This window comes from Opisthocomus hoazin, chromosome 11 (assembly GCF_030867145.1).
Source record: "Opisthocomus hoazin isolate bOpiHoa1 chromosome 11, bOpiHoa1.hap1, whole genome shotgun sequence".
Taxonomy (NCBI): Eukaryota; Metazoa; Chordata; class Aves; order Opisthocomiformes; family Opisthocomidae; genus Opisthocomus; species Opisthocomus hoazin.
Window position 1 is genome coordinate 17067819 of NC_134424.1, and position 14683 is coordinate 17082501.

Here is a 14683-nt window from a genome sequence, read left to right on the forward strand (position 1 = left end):
GAGTCTGAGTCAAGCGTGTCCTATTAAATTAGGGCTGGATTTTCAAAGGAGCTCAGCTCCCACTTAGGCTCTGTAACAAACAGGCAGATATTCAAAAGGAGTTGGACGTGTTGGGTCATAGTGGCTGCTGAGCTGAAGTCCTTTGAATATCCAGCCAAAACCATCACTGTGCCTGTTGCTACAGGCAGAGCCCTTCTGAAATCCAGCCCCATTGTGGGCTCCTGGTCCTGGGAAACCTGGTTCATCTCTGCTCTCCCATATATTGCACTGCAGTAGGTGATGAAACCACGATAACCACTGTGTCTTTATATATGCAGGGGAGCGGCTCCCTGTCAAAGCATAGCTCTGGCAGCTTTGCCCTTTGATCAGCTCAGCAGTATGGGTCAGGAGAGCTGAGCATGAAGGTTTCCTTGCCTTTTGTTTTGTGGAATTAGCAGAGCTAATCGGAGTGACAGCGACTTCTGCCTTAGCACAGAAGAAAGGTCAGTGGCTCAGGCTGGATGCATGACTGTTTTCTAGGCAGCTGGAAAACAACAGCATGAAAGCTCGTAGTGTACACACTGCTGGCATGGAGGCTCTCCTGACAGTGATCAGCAGGGAAGATGTCCCTGTGGAGGGAAGGAGGCTGGAGAAGGACTCCACTCGGCTGGCTTGCCACTGCACCTCATTTGTCCTCTTCCCCTATGCTGCGCAGCGAAGGTATCCCACCCTCTGCGTCACTGTGCTCTGCTTTCATGTCACGCGTCCAAGATGAAACACTGCTCTCAGCCAGTGTGCTCCTTAGCCATGCTGCTGGGTGTGCATCGTGCTGGGCTCAGGGTCTCTGGGGTCTTCTGCGTTGCAGGGCACTGTGCTGGCATGTGGAGCTGGTGCTGGGTGTCCCCTTCCCACTGCAGCCTCCCAGCACCGCCACGTGTCCAGCCAGGCAGGCCTTGCTATTGCTTTTATGTCCTTCAGTCACTGCAATGCATGTCTGAACCTGCGCAAGCCCCCGGCTCAGCTGCTCTTGAGCTGGGGGCACTAGAGGTGCAGTAGCTGCAGTGAGAGCTCTCCCTGGCAGCCATACCAGGACCTTGCTTTCCCCACGGCTTTTAACTATAGCTGAAACAGTCACAGCAGTGGTGGCTCATGGCAGAAGTGTTAAACCTGGCCTCTGTGTCCACAATGTGACCTCTTACCTTCCTCTGATCACAGTTACAAGTGCTTGCTTTTGCTGTGGACATCCACTCGTGTCTAATTAGTGGAGTCTTTCTGTCAATGACCTAGCATCCTCAACAGCAAGCCTTAATTTAAGCAGTTTAGAATTGTCTGCAGTGTTGATGCCTTCATTTACTCCCAGTCCTAATTAAATGCATCTGGATATCTGCAGAGGGAGCTCTCACGATGTCTCCATGGCTCTAATTAAAATGGCCTGGATGTCCATGACGTTGGTGCCTGTCAAGCCCGTCACCAGGAGGTGATGCCCACCTTGGAACTGGCTGAAGAACGTATAGGAATCATTGTTGCTGAGAAAGGCCCTGATGTCGAGGCCCTCCTGCAGTGCCTCATCCACCAGCTCTGGGCTGCAGAAGGCCCCCGCTGCCTCTGTCGGCCCATCCTGCCCGTCTGTCCCACCGCTGAGGAAGACAATCTCGCACCTCCCTCGAGGCCCGCTGACCTCTGTGGCCTGTGCCCTGTGCAGCCCCAGCCCCACGCGCAGGGCCAGCTCCTGGTTCCTCCCTCCCTTGCCGGTTCCTTGAAGCTGAACCGTGGTTTCTCCACCAGCCAGGATGCAGATTGGTCTTTCAGGCCCTAATCCTCGCAGGCCCTGTAGAAACTCAGCAAGGTTCAAGTCTGGGATCTCTAGCTCTGCCACCAGCTGCAGGAGATTCCCCCTCACTTTGTCACCCAAGGGCCCGTCTCCAAGGCCGGCGAAGCCCAGGCAAGCCAGCCGGATCAGCTGGCAATACAGCGTGGCGACATGGCTGACTTCCCCGCAGATTGCTGTGCTCAGAATCAGAGTCGCATAGCCCAGGCCCTCAGCTTGGCGTTTGGCCTCATCTAAAGCCAGCGTGTTTGACCCAATGATGATGTTGCAAACATGGGAGTAGTCTTCCGGAGCAGCGGGCTTGCTGGGAGAGCTGGACAGGACTGTCTCCACTGACTTGGGCAGGTTCTGCAGCAGGTTGTATTTGGTGAGTATCTGAAGGCAGTCTTGGACACTGTGGGAGCTCGCAGCAGTGGGCCCACTCGCTATGATGTCCAGGGGGTCACCAATCACATCAGAAAGGATGAGGCTCACCACCTACCGAGAGGAACGTCTGCAGATTATTGTGGGAGGCAGAGACAGGTGACCGCACAAGAGCCCTGGCATAAGCGCTGCTGAGTTACACTTGTGCCACCCCCATGTCAAAGCAGATGGAAACAGGGGAAGATCTTGGCCCATTTTTGTTTTACGGTCCTGTAAGAGTCACCTTGCCCTTCTTGAACCCACAGATCTACAATGTCCTTTGATGCTGGGCCATCACACTGGGAGATGTAACCCGTGACGCTGCACTTGTCAGGCTGATAACCTAGTGTGGTTTCAGTGATGGCATGTGCTGAGAACGGTCCCCAGGGGAGCCAAGGCTCTGACCCATTGTTGAAAGCGCTGTGGTGGACCACCAGCACATCAGAAATGCCTGCTGGGTGAGGGCTGGGGTCTGCTGAGAGTGGTGTGATGGGACGGCTGACATTTGCCAGGTCTGAATTCCCCCTTCTTTACCTCTGTCTCCCTGAGAGTTTGGGTCCCCAGTGAAATTTGAGCTGGAGACTCACAAAACTGTGCAAAGGTTGTTCACTCCTTTCTATCCTTTTAAGGATAAAACCCCTGCAAGTACATTTAGGCTAGTTGATTAAGCCCCTATTCTGAGGGCAGATGGATGACCTCCAGGCAAGCATGGGCTTTCTCTCAGTTACCTGTGCGGGATATGCGAGCCGGGCCAGTCCTCCACCTTTCAGCAAGGACAGTGTCTTCCGGACAATGTTAAGCTCCTGTATGGTAGCTCCTTGGGAAGCCAACATCTTTGTGAGTTTCTCCTTCTCTTCGAGGAGGATGGGAGGGATGGGAGCAGGCAGTAGGGCGGATCCCCCCCCTAGGATGCAGAAGAGAGGGCAAGGACATCAGGACAGCAGTAAAAGGAGGACAGGAGGAAAGCAAGGCTGTTCAACTCTTGAGCCTTTCGTCTTCCCTCACCAGTGCATGGAGGCAAGGCAGAGGTGGTCAGGGAACTATGCTAACATCTCTGGAGAACTCAATCTTCTTCACCAGTGGGTTCTTATCACCAATGCCCCGCACTGTCTGCAGTCAGCTACGCTTCACCCAGGCAGTGCAAACCTCACCGAAGCAGGGTACCACATGCCTGCAGTGTTGCAGGAATGACAGAGAAGGGCCAGCAATTATTGTCCCCACTACATCAGGCTACTGGTGTGCTGTCACACTGATTTTCAAGAGCTAGCTGGATGGGTGAGCAGGGAGCATGGGCTCCATGTCTCACACAGCAGTCAGTGTTAAGCAGATGGAGACATTGCCTGTTTTGCTGGCTCCATTTATACAGGACTGTGTAAAAACACCAGCTATGGCTGCAGCAAGATTGGAAACTACTGAACTGGACTCATCTAGGCCTGGGAGGAAAGGAAAGGGGGAGAGAGTAACACAAGGGACAAAGCACACCTGGAGTCCAGGGTGATAGCCTCATCGATGGGAATCCTGTCTGATACAAGCAGGCATCGGAAAAGTGGAAAAGAAGGCAAGAAAAAATGTTATAATGGAAAAGTGGAATGGATGGAAAATACAGAGTAGAAAAGCGCAAGATCTCAGCAGAGACTGAATGTGCACAGAAGTACAGCTGAAAGCTACTGTTAAAAGGCAAAGCCTGCTCCGAGGTTTGAGACAAATCAGCATCAATAAAACATGATGAGCAAGAAAAACAAATGCAAATGCCTGTGTCTCAGTCAATAGTCAGGGATCTAGCTGAGAGGCAGGAGCAGTCGGGGACCGGCTGCTGTGTGGGAGTGCACATGCACAGGGAGCCACAGGCGCGGGAAGATCGTGTGCAGGCTTCCCGAAGGGCTGAGGAGTCTCTTGGAGATCCCTGTAGCCGAAGGACAGGAGGAAACCCAGGGGAATCCCCAGCAAGCACAGCTAGATGCCAGCTGCTTGGGTGTTTGCCTAATGGCACTGTTTTCTCTGCACCAGACTGGGCTGCAGCATCCATAGAGGAACCAGAGGAAAAATCATGGAGCAGAGGAGACCAAGGGGTTTCTAAGGAGCTGCTCCAAAGCCCTGCATGCTTTTGCCCTGCGACACCCACTCACCCAGCTGAGCTCAGGCTGGGGTGACATCACTGCAACCCTCTGATGCACAATATCCACCTTCTTTACGCAGCCCTGGGGCCCAGCAGCCAGGGCCTGGGGGTGTTCAGGGCTGATGCTGCAAGGTGTGCAGCTCACCATGTTGGAACACGGGGACTCATTTCCACTGGCCCAGAAGCAGCAAAGCCTTGGGAAAGGTCAGCCCCGAATCTCAGCTTACAGATTCACACCCCTGCACAAATTCAGAGCATGCAAGTCCACCAAGTCCTTGCTTCTCCAAGTCTGCCTCCCCAAATATAAGGAGCGGGCAGGAAGAAAGCATCTTCTTGCCAGGGGGTGAGAGCAGCTGGCAGGCTGTGCCCAGAGGTGCCATCTCACAGTGGTGGCACAACTGCAGGACCCAGCCTGTGCAGCTCAGCCTCTCCCTAGTGCTCGGAGGCAGCGTGTCACTGCAGCAGCAGGCAGCTCTGTGCCCTCCTCAGCTGCATCCCTGGAGAAAGGCTGGTGGGAGAAGGGAGAGGAAAAATCTCAGAGGTGCAAGTGTCAGCGCTGAAAGGGCCAGCACAGCGCTCCCCTGCTGCACGGCCACATGTGGGCAGGCGGCTGGAAGGGCCATCAGCAGAGCCCATTCCCTGGGATCCCCACGCTACCTGAGATGAGCACAAGGAGCAGGTCGTCCACAGTCAGACCCTCAGCCAGCTCCTGGATGGCAGCTGCTCCCTTCAGAGCCTCTAGGTCTGGGAGGTTGTTCCTGGCACCTTCGATGACCTGGATTTTGCTGTGTGGCTTCAGGAGCATCTCCCTGGTGAGGTAAGAGAGGCAATCACACCACTGACACGGGCACCTGCACAGGCAGCCAGGCTGTCACTCAGCAGGGAAACGGGACTGGTACACCAGAGGTGCACGGCGAGTGATCAGGACAGGGAGGTGGTCTTCGCTGAGTGTCTCTTCCCCAGGGCTAGGAAAGCAGTGCATCCAGCGCAAGAGAAAGGCTGTGTCACTGGTGTCACTGGGATGTGATGGTGGTTGAAGACCAGGGCTGTGTGGTGGATGGGGTGGGAACCAGAGTGACGGCAGCTGGAAAGGACTGAAGGGGTTCACAGCAATATCCCACAGAGGACAAATGTGGCAGCCTACCCTCCCAAAACTGTTCAGACACAGCCCTTACTGCATTCCTGCTCGCTGCAGGCTCTCTTGGATGCCTAGTGGCACATTGATGATCCCCCGAACAAGGTGGTCTCCCAGGATCTCTTCTGCTGCCACAGCCATCCCCAGCACAGCTTTGCCAAAACCCACCAGGTACAGGTGCCTCTTCACTGGAAAGGCCCGGCCCTTCACCAGCAGCTGAGGGCACCCGTCTCTCTGGAGCTTCACAGCCCTCTTCAGCATCAGAGCCGGACGGACGGTGCCCACCGCGCTGCAGAAGAGGGACATTGCATGCTCACGGAGGGACATGCTGCCCAGGGCGGCCAGGCTGAGTCGCTCTGCTCAGTGCGGTGGGCTTGTGCACACTCTGCTGACACTGGCAAGGCCTGAAGAGCCTGGGCAGCTGGCACGCTCCAACCTGCAAGCGAAAGCAGACATTTTTGCTAGCAGAAGAGACAGGGTTGTTACAGAGAGCAGGGAGAGCAAAACATGAACCACGGAGCTCTAGTTCTGAGATGAAGGTGCCGTATCAGAAGCATTTTTGAACCCCTCCCCAGGCAGGAGGGAGGGAAGGACAGTGTCACATTCAAACTACCTGTCAGCTTGTGGTTCCCCTGCAGTCCCGTCACCTCCCGCAGGGAAGGCAAGCCCTGCCAGCCAGCTTCTCCATCACTGTAGGTTTGCCATTGGCAAGCCATCATTTCTATTTCCTCAGTGTTTTGACGTCTTTCCAAACTGTGGAAGCTGCTCTCTGTCCTGGAGAGAGCAGGGCGTCTGGTTGGAAGAGCTTTTCACTACATTAACTCTCTTCCTCGTGTTAGCCAAATGCTGATCTCATTCTCTAGCTGCACATTGTCCCATGTGTCCCTGCAGCATCAGGCATGGACTTTGGAGAAACAACAGGCTTGCTGACTGCCTGATCCCTTCCTGCTGGTGGCCACAGAGAGACCAGTAATGAGGCTTCCCAACCAAAGAGCAAATTAACACAGGGCTTCATTTGGCTTTATTTTTAGTCTTCTCATTATCCATTAAAATCACATCTAGAGCCCAAACAGGACTAGGCAAAGTTGCCAGCTGAGTCTGTGAAAGCCTATTTGAACTAGTCTCCACTCAGTATTAGCATTATATGCAAGAGAGATGAGGGTGGACCGAAAGATCTCAACTGCTCAAGGGCAGACACTTGTCTTGACAGAGGACAGGCAGCCCCTGCCAGCACACATGCATCTATTCCCTCCCAGCATTTCGCCTTCCCTCCATTAACTGGCAGCAAGTTCACTGCTGGTTTCTCAGGATCAAAGATCCTTGTGATCTGCATCTCTCCCGCTCATGGCAATTACGGTGCAGGCAATTAAGGCAGGGTGCCAGGAGGCTGAGGCAGCTCTGGCAACACACTGGATCACAGAACCATTCAAATTCCCTGAGAGAGTTAATCGTCTCTAGTAAACGGATGTGTTTCAGTGCAAGGCCAGTGGCTGGCTTCTTCTGGGAGAGCTCACGAGTCCAGAGGTCTCTTTGTCCTATCACTCCCATAGCATTGCAAGGTGTTAATCATTAAGCCAGCCAAGCCTTCCAACAGCTCCTCTGGGTCTAAGTCTGCCTTATTTTGCTGCAAAACCCCAAAGGCTCTGAAAACCTGCACACAAGCACCTTCTCAGGCAATGAAACTTGGGCACACTCTGAAATCTATCGGACAGGGGACTTGCAGGTAAAACTATATTGAGAATCACAGGTTTCCCGGAGAAAAAAATTATTCAATGCTTAGGAGAAACAGATTTTAAAGGCAAAACCCAGGGCAGATAAATTACCTATCTACACTCCCTTTAGACACTGGTCAGAAGGACCGGCTTTTCAATCAGGAGGACAGATAAGAATAAAAGACAGGGTGCCCTGACCACTTTGTTATTGGAGTCCTAAACTCCACGGCAGCTGGTGCTGCCAGCAGTTTAAACCACTGCGCCTCAGCCTTCTTACAATGAGGGCCAGAGTAACAGTGCTAAAACCAGTGAAGTCAGTTGTACACCTCTCAGGAACTGAGATTAGCATCTCTGTTCCCAGCAGGTCACTGATTCACCTGGCAGCACAGCGCAATCAGAGGAAGGTGTTACAAAACAGAGGTGCATCACGCCCCAGGTCGCCTTGTCTGAGCTGCACTACAGGGTTTGCAGAAGTGGTTGGAGAAAAAGGCTTAAATGGAGCCGGGGGAGTTTAAGAAAGTAAAGCCCCAAAGCTTTTACCAGGCTCTGTCTCTGCCTTGATGTGTCTGTGCACAGCTGACCCTGAAGACCAGTGGAATTGAGCACAAACAGACCCGCAACTGCAGCTTCTGTCACACGTACCCTCCTGGCGGCTCCGCTCAGCTCCAACTCCAGACACGACACAGCAAGCGCGAGTTGTTTAAAAGCAATCCTCTCCTACTGGAGCTGAAAAAAATAAATGCCAGCTTAATTCATCTAGCACTTGTGTACATACTGCTAATGCTTGCTCTGGAAAGCATTTCACTACAATAGCAGGCATGTAATCTGTTTTCTGCACTCTGAACTCAGATTATATTTTAACCACCAAGGCCTGATCCAGAGTCTGTTGAAGTCAGCATCCCTCTTCCCATTGCTTCTAAGGATTTTAGGGCGTGCCGCCAGCACAGGAGCCTTGACACTGATCTCAGTGCACAGGTGTAAATGCAGAGTAAATCTGGTGTAAAACTACCTTGCAGTCAGAGGTTATCCAACTTTACACCAGCGCAAGAGAGAGCTGAATTTGGCACAGACTCATTCGTTTTGGAGGTCTCAGTGTGTAACTCTGCTCCTTGTCAGCTCTGATTAGACAAGCAGGCTCACTGGAGGCTCCCCTTGGAATGGGGGTGCTGCTAATCACACCACAAATCCATTTTTATGCTATTTATTTATACAGTCTCAGGGACTGGGTACTAAACGTCATCAGGGAACAGCTATAAATCAATGGTATGAAATCCACTGTAGATATTAACAAAAAATAAAACTCCTACTCATTTTACTAGGGCTTTGAAAAGAAGATCAAGAGAACTGAACATCACCCTATACAAGGCATAGGCAGCCTTGGAAAGAAAAATAATCCAAATGGCAGCTCTCAGACTACCTCAACAGACAGTGGGTCTAGAAATGATGTAATTGCCAGTTAGCTGCTGTGTATTGCACGTGGGGAAATTACATCCTCACATCCCTGCATTTTCCTCTTCCCACTCCTGGCTGGGAGGAATCTGGGCTGGGAGAAGGGGCTGATGATGTGACTCATATTGCTGCACACACTAATCTTTGTTCCCCAGTTTCGCAGGGAAATCGCATAGGGATGAACGAGCCCTCTTCTATGTGGACATAAGATGACATGCTATAGGCACTAGTGAGGTTCAGGTTTTACACCTTCCCTTTCTCCTGGCTCCAGATAATTTGGAGTTGGGGTATACGTAGTCTTTTAGAAGGTTTTCTAGAAGTTCACACTAAACTTAGGAGGAAAATGATGCTAAGAATTGCCTGTTCCAAAGAGACCAGGAGGACTGTAAGGGGCTTAGATTAATTCCCTTTAAATGAAAACTTCCTCAGCTTTCATCGAGGAATAATGTCCACCATCTACATGCTTGTTTCCATGCATTACCTTTATAAGCTCTTTCTTCATAGGGCTCCTCCTAAACCTGAAAATTTCCACTGTTAACTCTCACAACAAAAAGCAGCAAAATCCCAGTTCCTCATTTTCACCATCTCTGGGAAAGAGGGAAGGAGAGGAGCTGGACTGTGATAAAATACAGGCAGAGCGCTCGTTTGCATTACCTTTCATTAACTATTTAATTAAAGCAATTCTGCAGGCAAGGAGCCAAAGTTAGAGGGAGAAGGAAACAATCCAGCACTAGGGGCAGAAATGTGGTAAGCTGCCAGGTAAATTGGATGGTGGCATGAGACCAAAAGCATTGACACAGAGGGTCCTAGTCTGAGCCACAAACTCGGAGTCACACTGGGCAGGAAAACAGTGAACAAATCAGCTGGCCATGCCCGTGCAGTGAGAAAAATGAGCCAGCATCTCACTCCCTGGCAGGTATTTGAAAGCCAGAAAAATATTCCCTTCTAGGGACTAGTCTGCCATCACTGGGCAGAGCTGAGCTAGTCTGGGTGCTGTGGCTGGAGGTTTGTTCAAGGGCTTGCATCACAGGTCTGTGGTTGTCTTGAAGTTGGGGCAATTTTTGCAGGCCAACCCAACCACACAGCCCGAGCATTTCAGGTGCTGCAAGATCAGAGGATGCTGTATATTAATGCTCCAGGATGTCTAATTTAACCGAGATCTTCAGGGGTCTAAGGTAGTTTATTTTGAATTTCAGCAGGACGTCTTTGGATTTTCCCCATTGTGGCAGTGATCGGTGGCTGGCCCACCGTGTACAGCATCAACTCCAAAATCCCTGAGGGGCTTGGAAAATATTTGAGATGGCACTGGATCAAACCCCAATCGTTCAAGGATAATTTTGAGCTCAAGCTCTAAAAGACAGATTACATCTCTGTTACAGTAGTAAACTACCAGACACAGCAAGTTTTAGCAGTGTCTCTTGCTACTCGTTTTTCTTGCTACATGACTTTCTTCTGGCCTCTTGGTACGTAAATTACCGTTAGACTCACCGAGGCTTACCGCTTCCATTTTTCATGCATTACCATGGGAGTTTACCTATGAAGTACAAGAGAGCGGAGATTTTACTGCCTTAAACTCCCATGTTCCCACTTACTGACACATCTTTTCTACCATTTGATATATCAACTTTAATTTGCCTGGTGAGCCCTGCTCAAACTCAAACTTGCTGCTCCAGATGGTCCCAAAAGCATTACGAGAAAATTTTCTAGGCGATGCGCTGAACCCAGGAGGAAAACCAAGTGGTGAAAGTTTGTTCCAAGTGACTGTTATGGGAAGATTAGATGGGGTATTTTTCAAGACTAATCTCTTTAAATGAAAATTTCAGAATTTGATTAATTTTTTAATCTGCACATGGATTTGCATAAAATTACCGCACTGCCTCATTCACACTTTGTAAAAGAGAAAATGTCTGCAGCTCGGGTGGACCCACTCATCCCCGGTGAGCTATGCAGGGTCCAGTCCACGCGTGGGTGTGCAGGGACAGGGTGAAAGGTCCTTTGCCCCTGCTCATCACAGTGCTTCTGCATCGGTAACTGGGAGAGAGGATGACGGTGGACAGAACCAGTATGATGAGACCAGAGAGATGCACCAAGGGTTTGCTAGGCAGGCAAGGGAGAATGGAGGATGGAGTGTGAATGCTTCTGTTTCAGGAATATGCTGAGCTCTGGGAAACCCAGGAGTCCTAATTTCCAATACACGGTTTTCTATATGTTTCTTGGAAAAGAAATATGTTGCTCTCATGACTGATTTACTCACGAGGAAAGTGTCAACAGAGTCTCTTTGTCTTCGATGGGGAATGTAGCCTTAGGCCAAACACAGGGAAGATAAGTGTTCTGTTCAGCATTTTATATATATAGATCAGTATCATTAGTAAAAAAATTAACTGGGTTTGACATATGCATCTTACCAGTTTTTCTAGGTCACACTCCCTTCACTCCCTATATACCTTTTGGAAATGATTTTCCCATGCACTGGGGATTGCAGGGAAGAAAAATTTTTCACTAAAAAATACCTCTGTAGCTCAACACAGAACAGCACTGCCCTGAAGCCAAGTCCATGCCAAGTCTACTTCCTTTCATGCTGTAATTTCTCAAACTCCCTACTCTGAGTCAACTTGCAATCAAAGTTGAGAGTCATTTAAAATACAGGGAAGGATCACAGTATTCTAGAGAAGACAAAAAGTTGCCAGCCTTGGGACTGGAATAATAGAAAGGGGTTGAAATTCAGTACTGCAAGATACAAGGTCATGCTCTTTGGGATTAATAGCAAAAACTTATGAGCTCCTCAGCTGGAAATAACATAAGAGGAGAAAGAGCCAGGAATATTAATCAGTCACAAGATGACAAACACAGCTGCCCTCTAGGCTGAAACAAGAAGCTATGGGGAAAGCAGAAAGTGGCAGAAGTAATCTTCCTTGGCTTCAATAAGGTTTTTGACACCATTCTCATGGGCACGCTGAAGAAGCGTGGGCTGGGAAAACATGCTGTTAAGACTTGCTGAAAAATGGCTCGACCACTGGGCTCAGAGGGTAGCCACCAGTGGCTCAGGGTCCAGCTGACAGCTGGTAATGAACAGGGGCTCTGCTGGGGTTTGTCTTACCCTACAGCTTCATGAGCGACCTGGAGGGTAGTGCAGAGTGCCTAATCTGGGGGAAGTGCTGACTCACCAGTGAAGCCACCTTCCAGATGAACCGTGATAAACTCTTGGTCAGGGCCAACAGAAACCTCACGACGCTCAGCAAGGAGAAGTGTGAAGTTTTGCTGCTGGGGCAGGATCTCTGTGCATCAGGGCAGGCTGGGAACCAAGGGGTGCAACCAGCTAAGGAACAACCTAATAGCAGCTACAACTACTTGAAGAGTGGTTATACAGACAACGGAGATGAACACTTCTTGGTAGTGGCAGAAAGTATAAGAAGGAGCAATGGCCACAATTTGCAAGTCAGGAGGTTTCACACTGGACATTAGCAAAAAATGTCCAGTGTGAACATTATAGAGAGAGTTGCACAGCACTGACAGGCCACTCAGAGAAGCTGTGGTCCCCATTCTAGGTGGTTTTCAGAATTTGGCTAGACCAAGCTACAGCCAAGTTGGTCTTGTTGTGGTGATATTCCTGCACTGAGCAGGAAGGTGTAGCAGGCAGCTCCAGAGGTCCCTTCTCCCCGCCCTTCTGTGATTCCATATTGTAACCGCAGGGACAGGTTTCGATGCTTCAGAGCACGATGCTCACGAGCCCGTAAAGAGATGCCAAGTTGTAGGACACAAGTCCTCCACACAAGCCTTCGGTCATAGCTGTTACTCACAGAGAATCATCGCTCCCAGCAGAGTCCAACAGAAATATTCACCTGAGCAGTGTTGCTTGCAGAAGCGTCCCTTTGAAATTCACGTCCACCCATCTGAGCAAGCACAGATCTGTCTGTATTGTGCAGGTTACAGTGGTATCTAATATAGAAATACATAGGTAGAATGACTGCATTTGATCAATATTACTCAAGCAGCAATTAAACATTTTTTCCATTAACTAGTTTTGCAGGGGCATTATCCATAATTCCTACTTAATGTGACATTTTGCTAGGAGATCCAATTATCCTGCCAGATAAATTCCAGCTTGGTATAAACTGACAAACTAAGTTCCAACGATTAGGAAGAAAGGTAGAAGAAAGAATAAAAAGGGAGTGCCAAAATATCAAATCAACAACCCACGGTGTTACACAACTCTAAAACTTAGCTAAGTATTGTAGGTGTTTTGAAGTAAATTGTCTTACGGTGGGTACTGGTGAGTCACCTTCAGGGCCCACATGAGATAATCCAGGCTTTGATCATGCAATTTTCAGTGTGCAAGAGGCAGGCCGTTCTGCGCTTCTCTACAATCTTTCATCACTCAAAAATCAATTGTAGCATTTGAACTGACCTGCAACGGCGTAGCTCACCCCCGAGACCCTTGGAAGTAATGAAGGCGTCTTTTGTTGAGCCTCCCTGGACTCCTGAGTGAAAATCTTGACTCCGCTTCAAAGTGAAAATTGGTGAATCACTCTGACGAGCCAATCCCACCACAGCACGAGAGGGGGAATCGAGTTAGATGTCTAAGCCTGTAATGATGAACTCTGGTAAGCAAACAGTAAGAGCCAGTAATCTCAGAAAAGACTTCTGTTTCACTAAATCATATATGCACATGAAATAATTAAGCATGTTTGAATGATGTGCAGGCAGACCTTTGACAGTAATTCCTGGACTTTGTGTTGTTTTGACCACAGGAGGGCAATATTATTCTAAAAGCAGAATTAGAATCTGTTCTGGAGAGTGTGAAAGGAAAATGCAGTTAACATTTATGAAGGCATCTATGTTTTTTTTTTTTTTTCTTTTGATTCTGAGTTTCTGGGGGACCAAAATGACAAAAGATCTGGTGTTCTTCTACAATTAAAATAGTGGAGTACTGGAAATCTTTAGGGGCAGGGAGATTGTCACAGCTACTGTCATACTCCAGGAATACTTTTTAAGGTTAAGAGATGTACAATAACATGAATGCAGACCCTGACGTGAAAATTCATGACAGAAAAACATAACAGCTCCTCGGTGTCTGTATTGGGGCGCCGGCCTCAAAAGCCAAGGCGTCTTTCGCAAGGGTGAAGCATGTGCTGCTCATCTTCACCCGACGTCTTAGGCGGTGTAAGGCCGCAGTGCTATTGCTGGGTGCTTCTGTAGCAATGCTTGGACGGAAGTTTTTGGAATAAAAGACACCAGGAAACGAGAATGTGTGATAATTGAACTGGGAGGAGGGGGAAGAAGAAAGATAAAGCGATCGCCGCGTACTTGACAGGAGGGGGGCCCAGAGGGGCTCAGGAAGCGTGTGGATGTGGCACTTGGGGACATGGCTTAGCAGGCGCGGTGCCGATGGGCCGACGGTCAAACTTGATGATCTGAGAGGTCTTTTCCAACTTGCACAACGCTGTGATTCTAACTCTGGCCTGGCAGCCGGTACCGGCGCAGGCGGGGCGAGCCCTCGCCCTCGGGCAGCTGCGCTCGGGGCTGCCCGGAGCGGATCCCCGCGCCGGGACCGGACCTCCCCTCCCCTCCCCTCCCCTCCCCTCCCCTCCCCGCCCCCGCCGGCCCGGCCCGGCCTAGCGCCCCCGCCTGCCGCCTCCTCGCCGGTTACCGCGGGGAAGCGGCTGAAATTCCCGGCCGGCCGCTCTGCCCGCGGCCCGCAGCCGCCCCGGTGGGCCCGGCCGCGCGCCTACACCTCACGGCCCCCAAGGACGGCGGCGCCGGAAGTGACGCCGCCCCCCAGCGGCGCGAAGCCGTTGCCCGCTCTGCGGGATGACGTCACGCCCTCAGCCCGACCGCCCTGCACCCAGCCAGGCACCGGTGGGTACCGACAGCCCGGCCGCGCCGCAGCCGCCCGGCCCGGCCCGCGATCGCCCCTGCCCGCCGCAGTCCCCGCGAGGGGCGGGGCCGCTGACAGCCCCCTCGGGCCGGCCTTCCTGCCGCGCTCAACATGGCCGCCAGGCACCGGACACCCCCCTCCTGAGCCCTTCCCTATCCCAGCAGGCCCCGCGCAGGCCCCGCCCCCC

At 51.0% G+C, this 14683-nt stretch overlaps 1 protein-coding gene across 1 annotated transcript; it reads right to left on the bottom strand.

The window, feature by feature from the left end:
- Positions 1 to 1378: 1378 nt before the first annotated feature.
- Positions 1379 to 14169, bottom strand: GLYCTK (glycerate kinase). The gene is made up of 8 exons (XM_075432475.1): positions 13926 to 14169; positions 13027 to 13204; positions 12461 to 12557; positions 7815 to 7898; positions 5501 to 5896; positions 4983 to 5134; positions 2938 to 3113; positions 1379 to 2284 (listed from the first exon to the last, which is right to left on the bottom strand). The coding sequence occupies exons 5-8, from the start codon at positions 5785 to 5787 to the stop codon at positions 1379 to 1381; spliced, it is 1521 nt and encodes a 506-aa protein (XP_075288590.1). The 5' UTR covers positions 5788 to 5896; positions 7815 to 7898; positions 12461 to 12557; positions 13027 to 13204; positions 13926 to 14169.
- Between the last annotated feature and the right edge of the window lie 514 nt (positions 14170 to 14683).

What these genes read in the sequence shown, in the direction of transcription:
- GLYCTK (XM_075432475.1), bottom strand. Translation starts at nt 5,787, where the DNA reads ATGTCCCTCCGTGAGCATGCAATGTCCCTCTTCTGCAGCGCGGTGGGC. An exon ending in GCTCCTTGTGCTCATCTCAG is followed by an intron (nt 3,114 to 4,982) that starts GTAGCGTGGGGA and finishes TCTGCATCCTAG; the next exon opens with GGGGGGGATCCGCCCTACTG. An exon ending in GGCTCGCATATCCCGCACAG is followed by an intron (nt 2,285 to 2,937) that starts GTAACTGAGAGA and finishes TCCTCTCGGTAG; the next exon opens with GTGGTGAGCCTCATCCTTTC.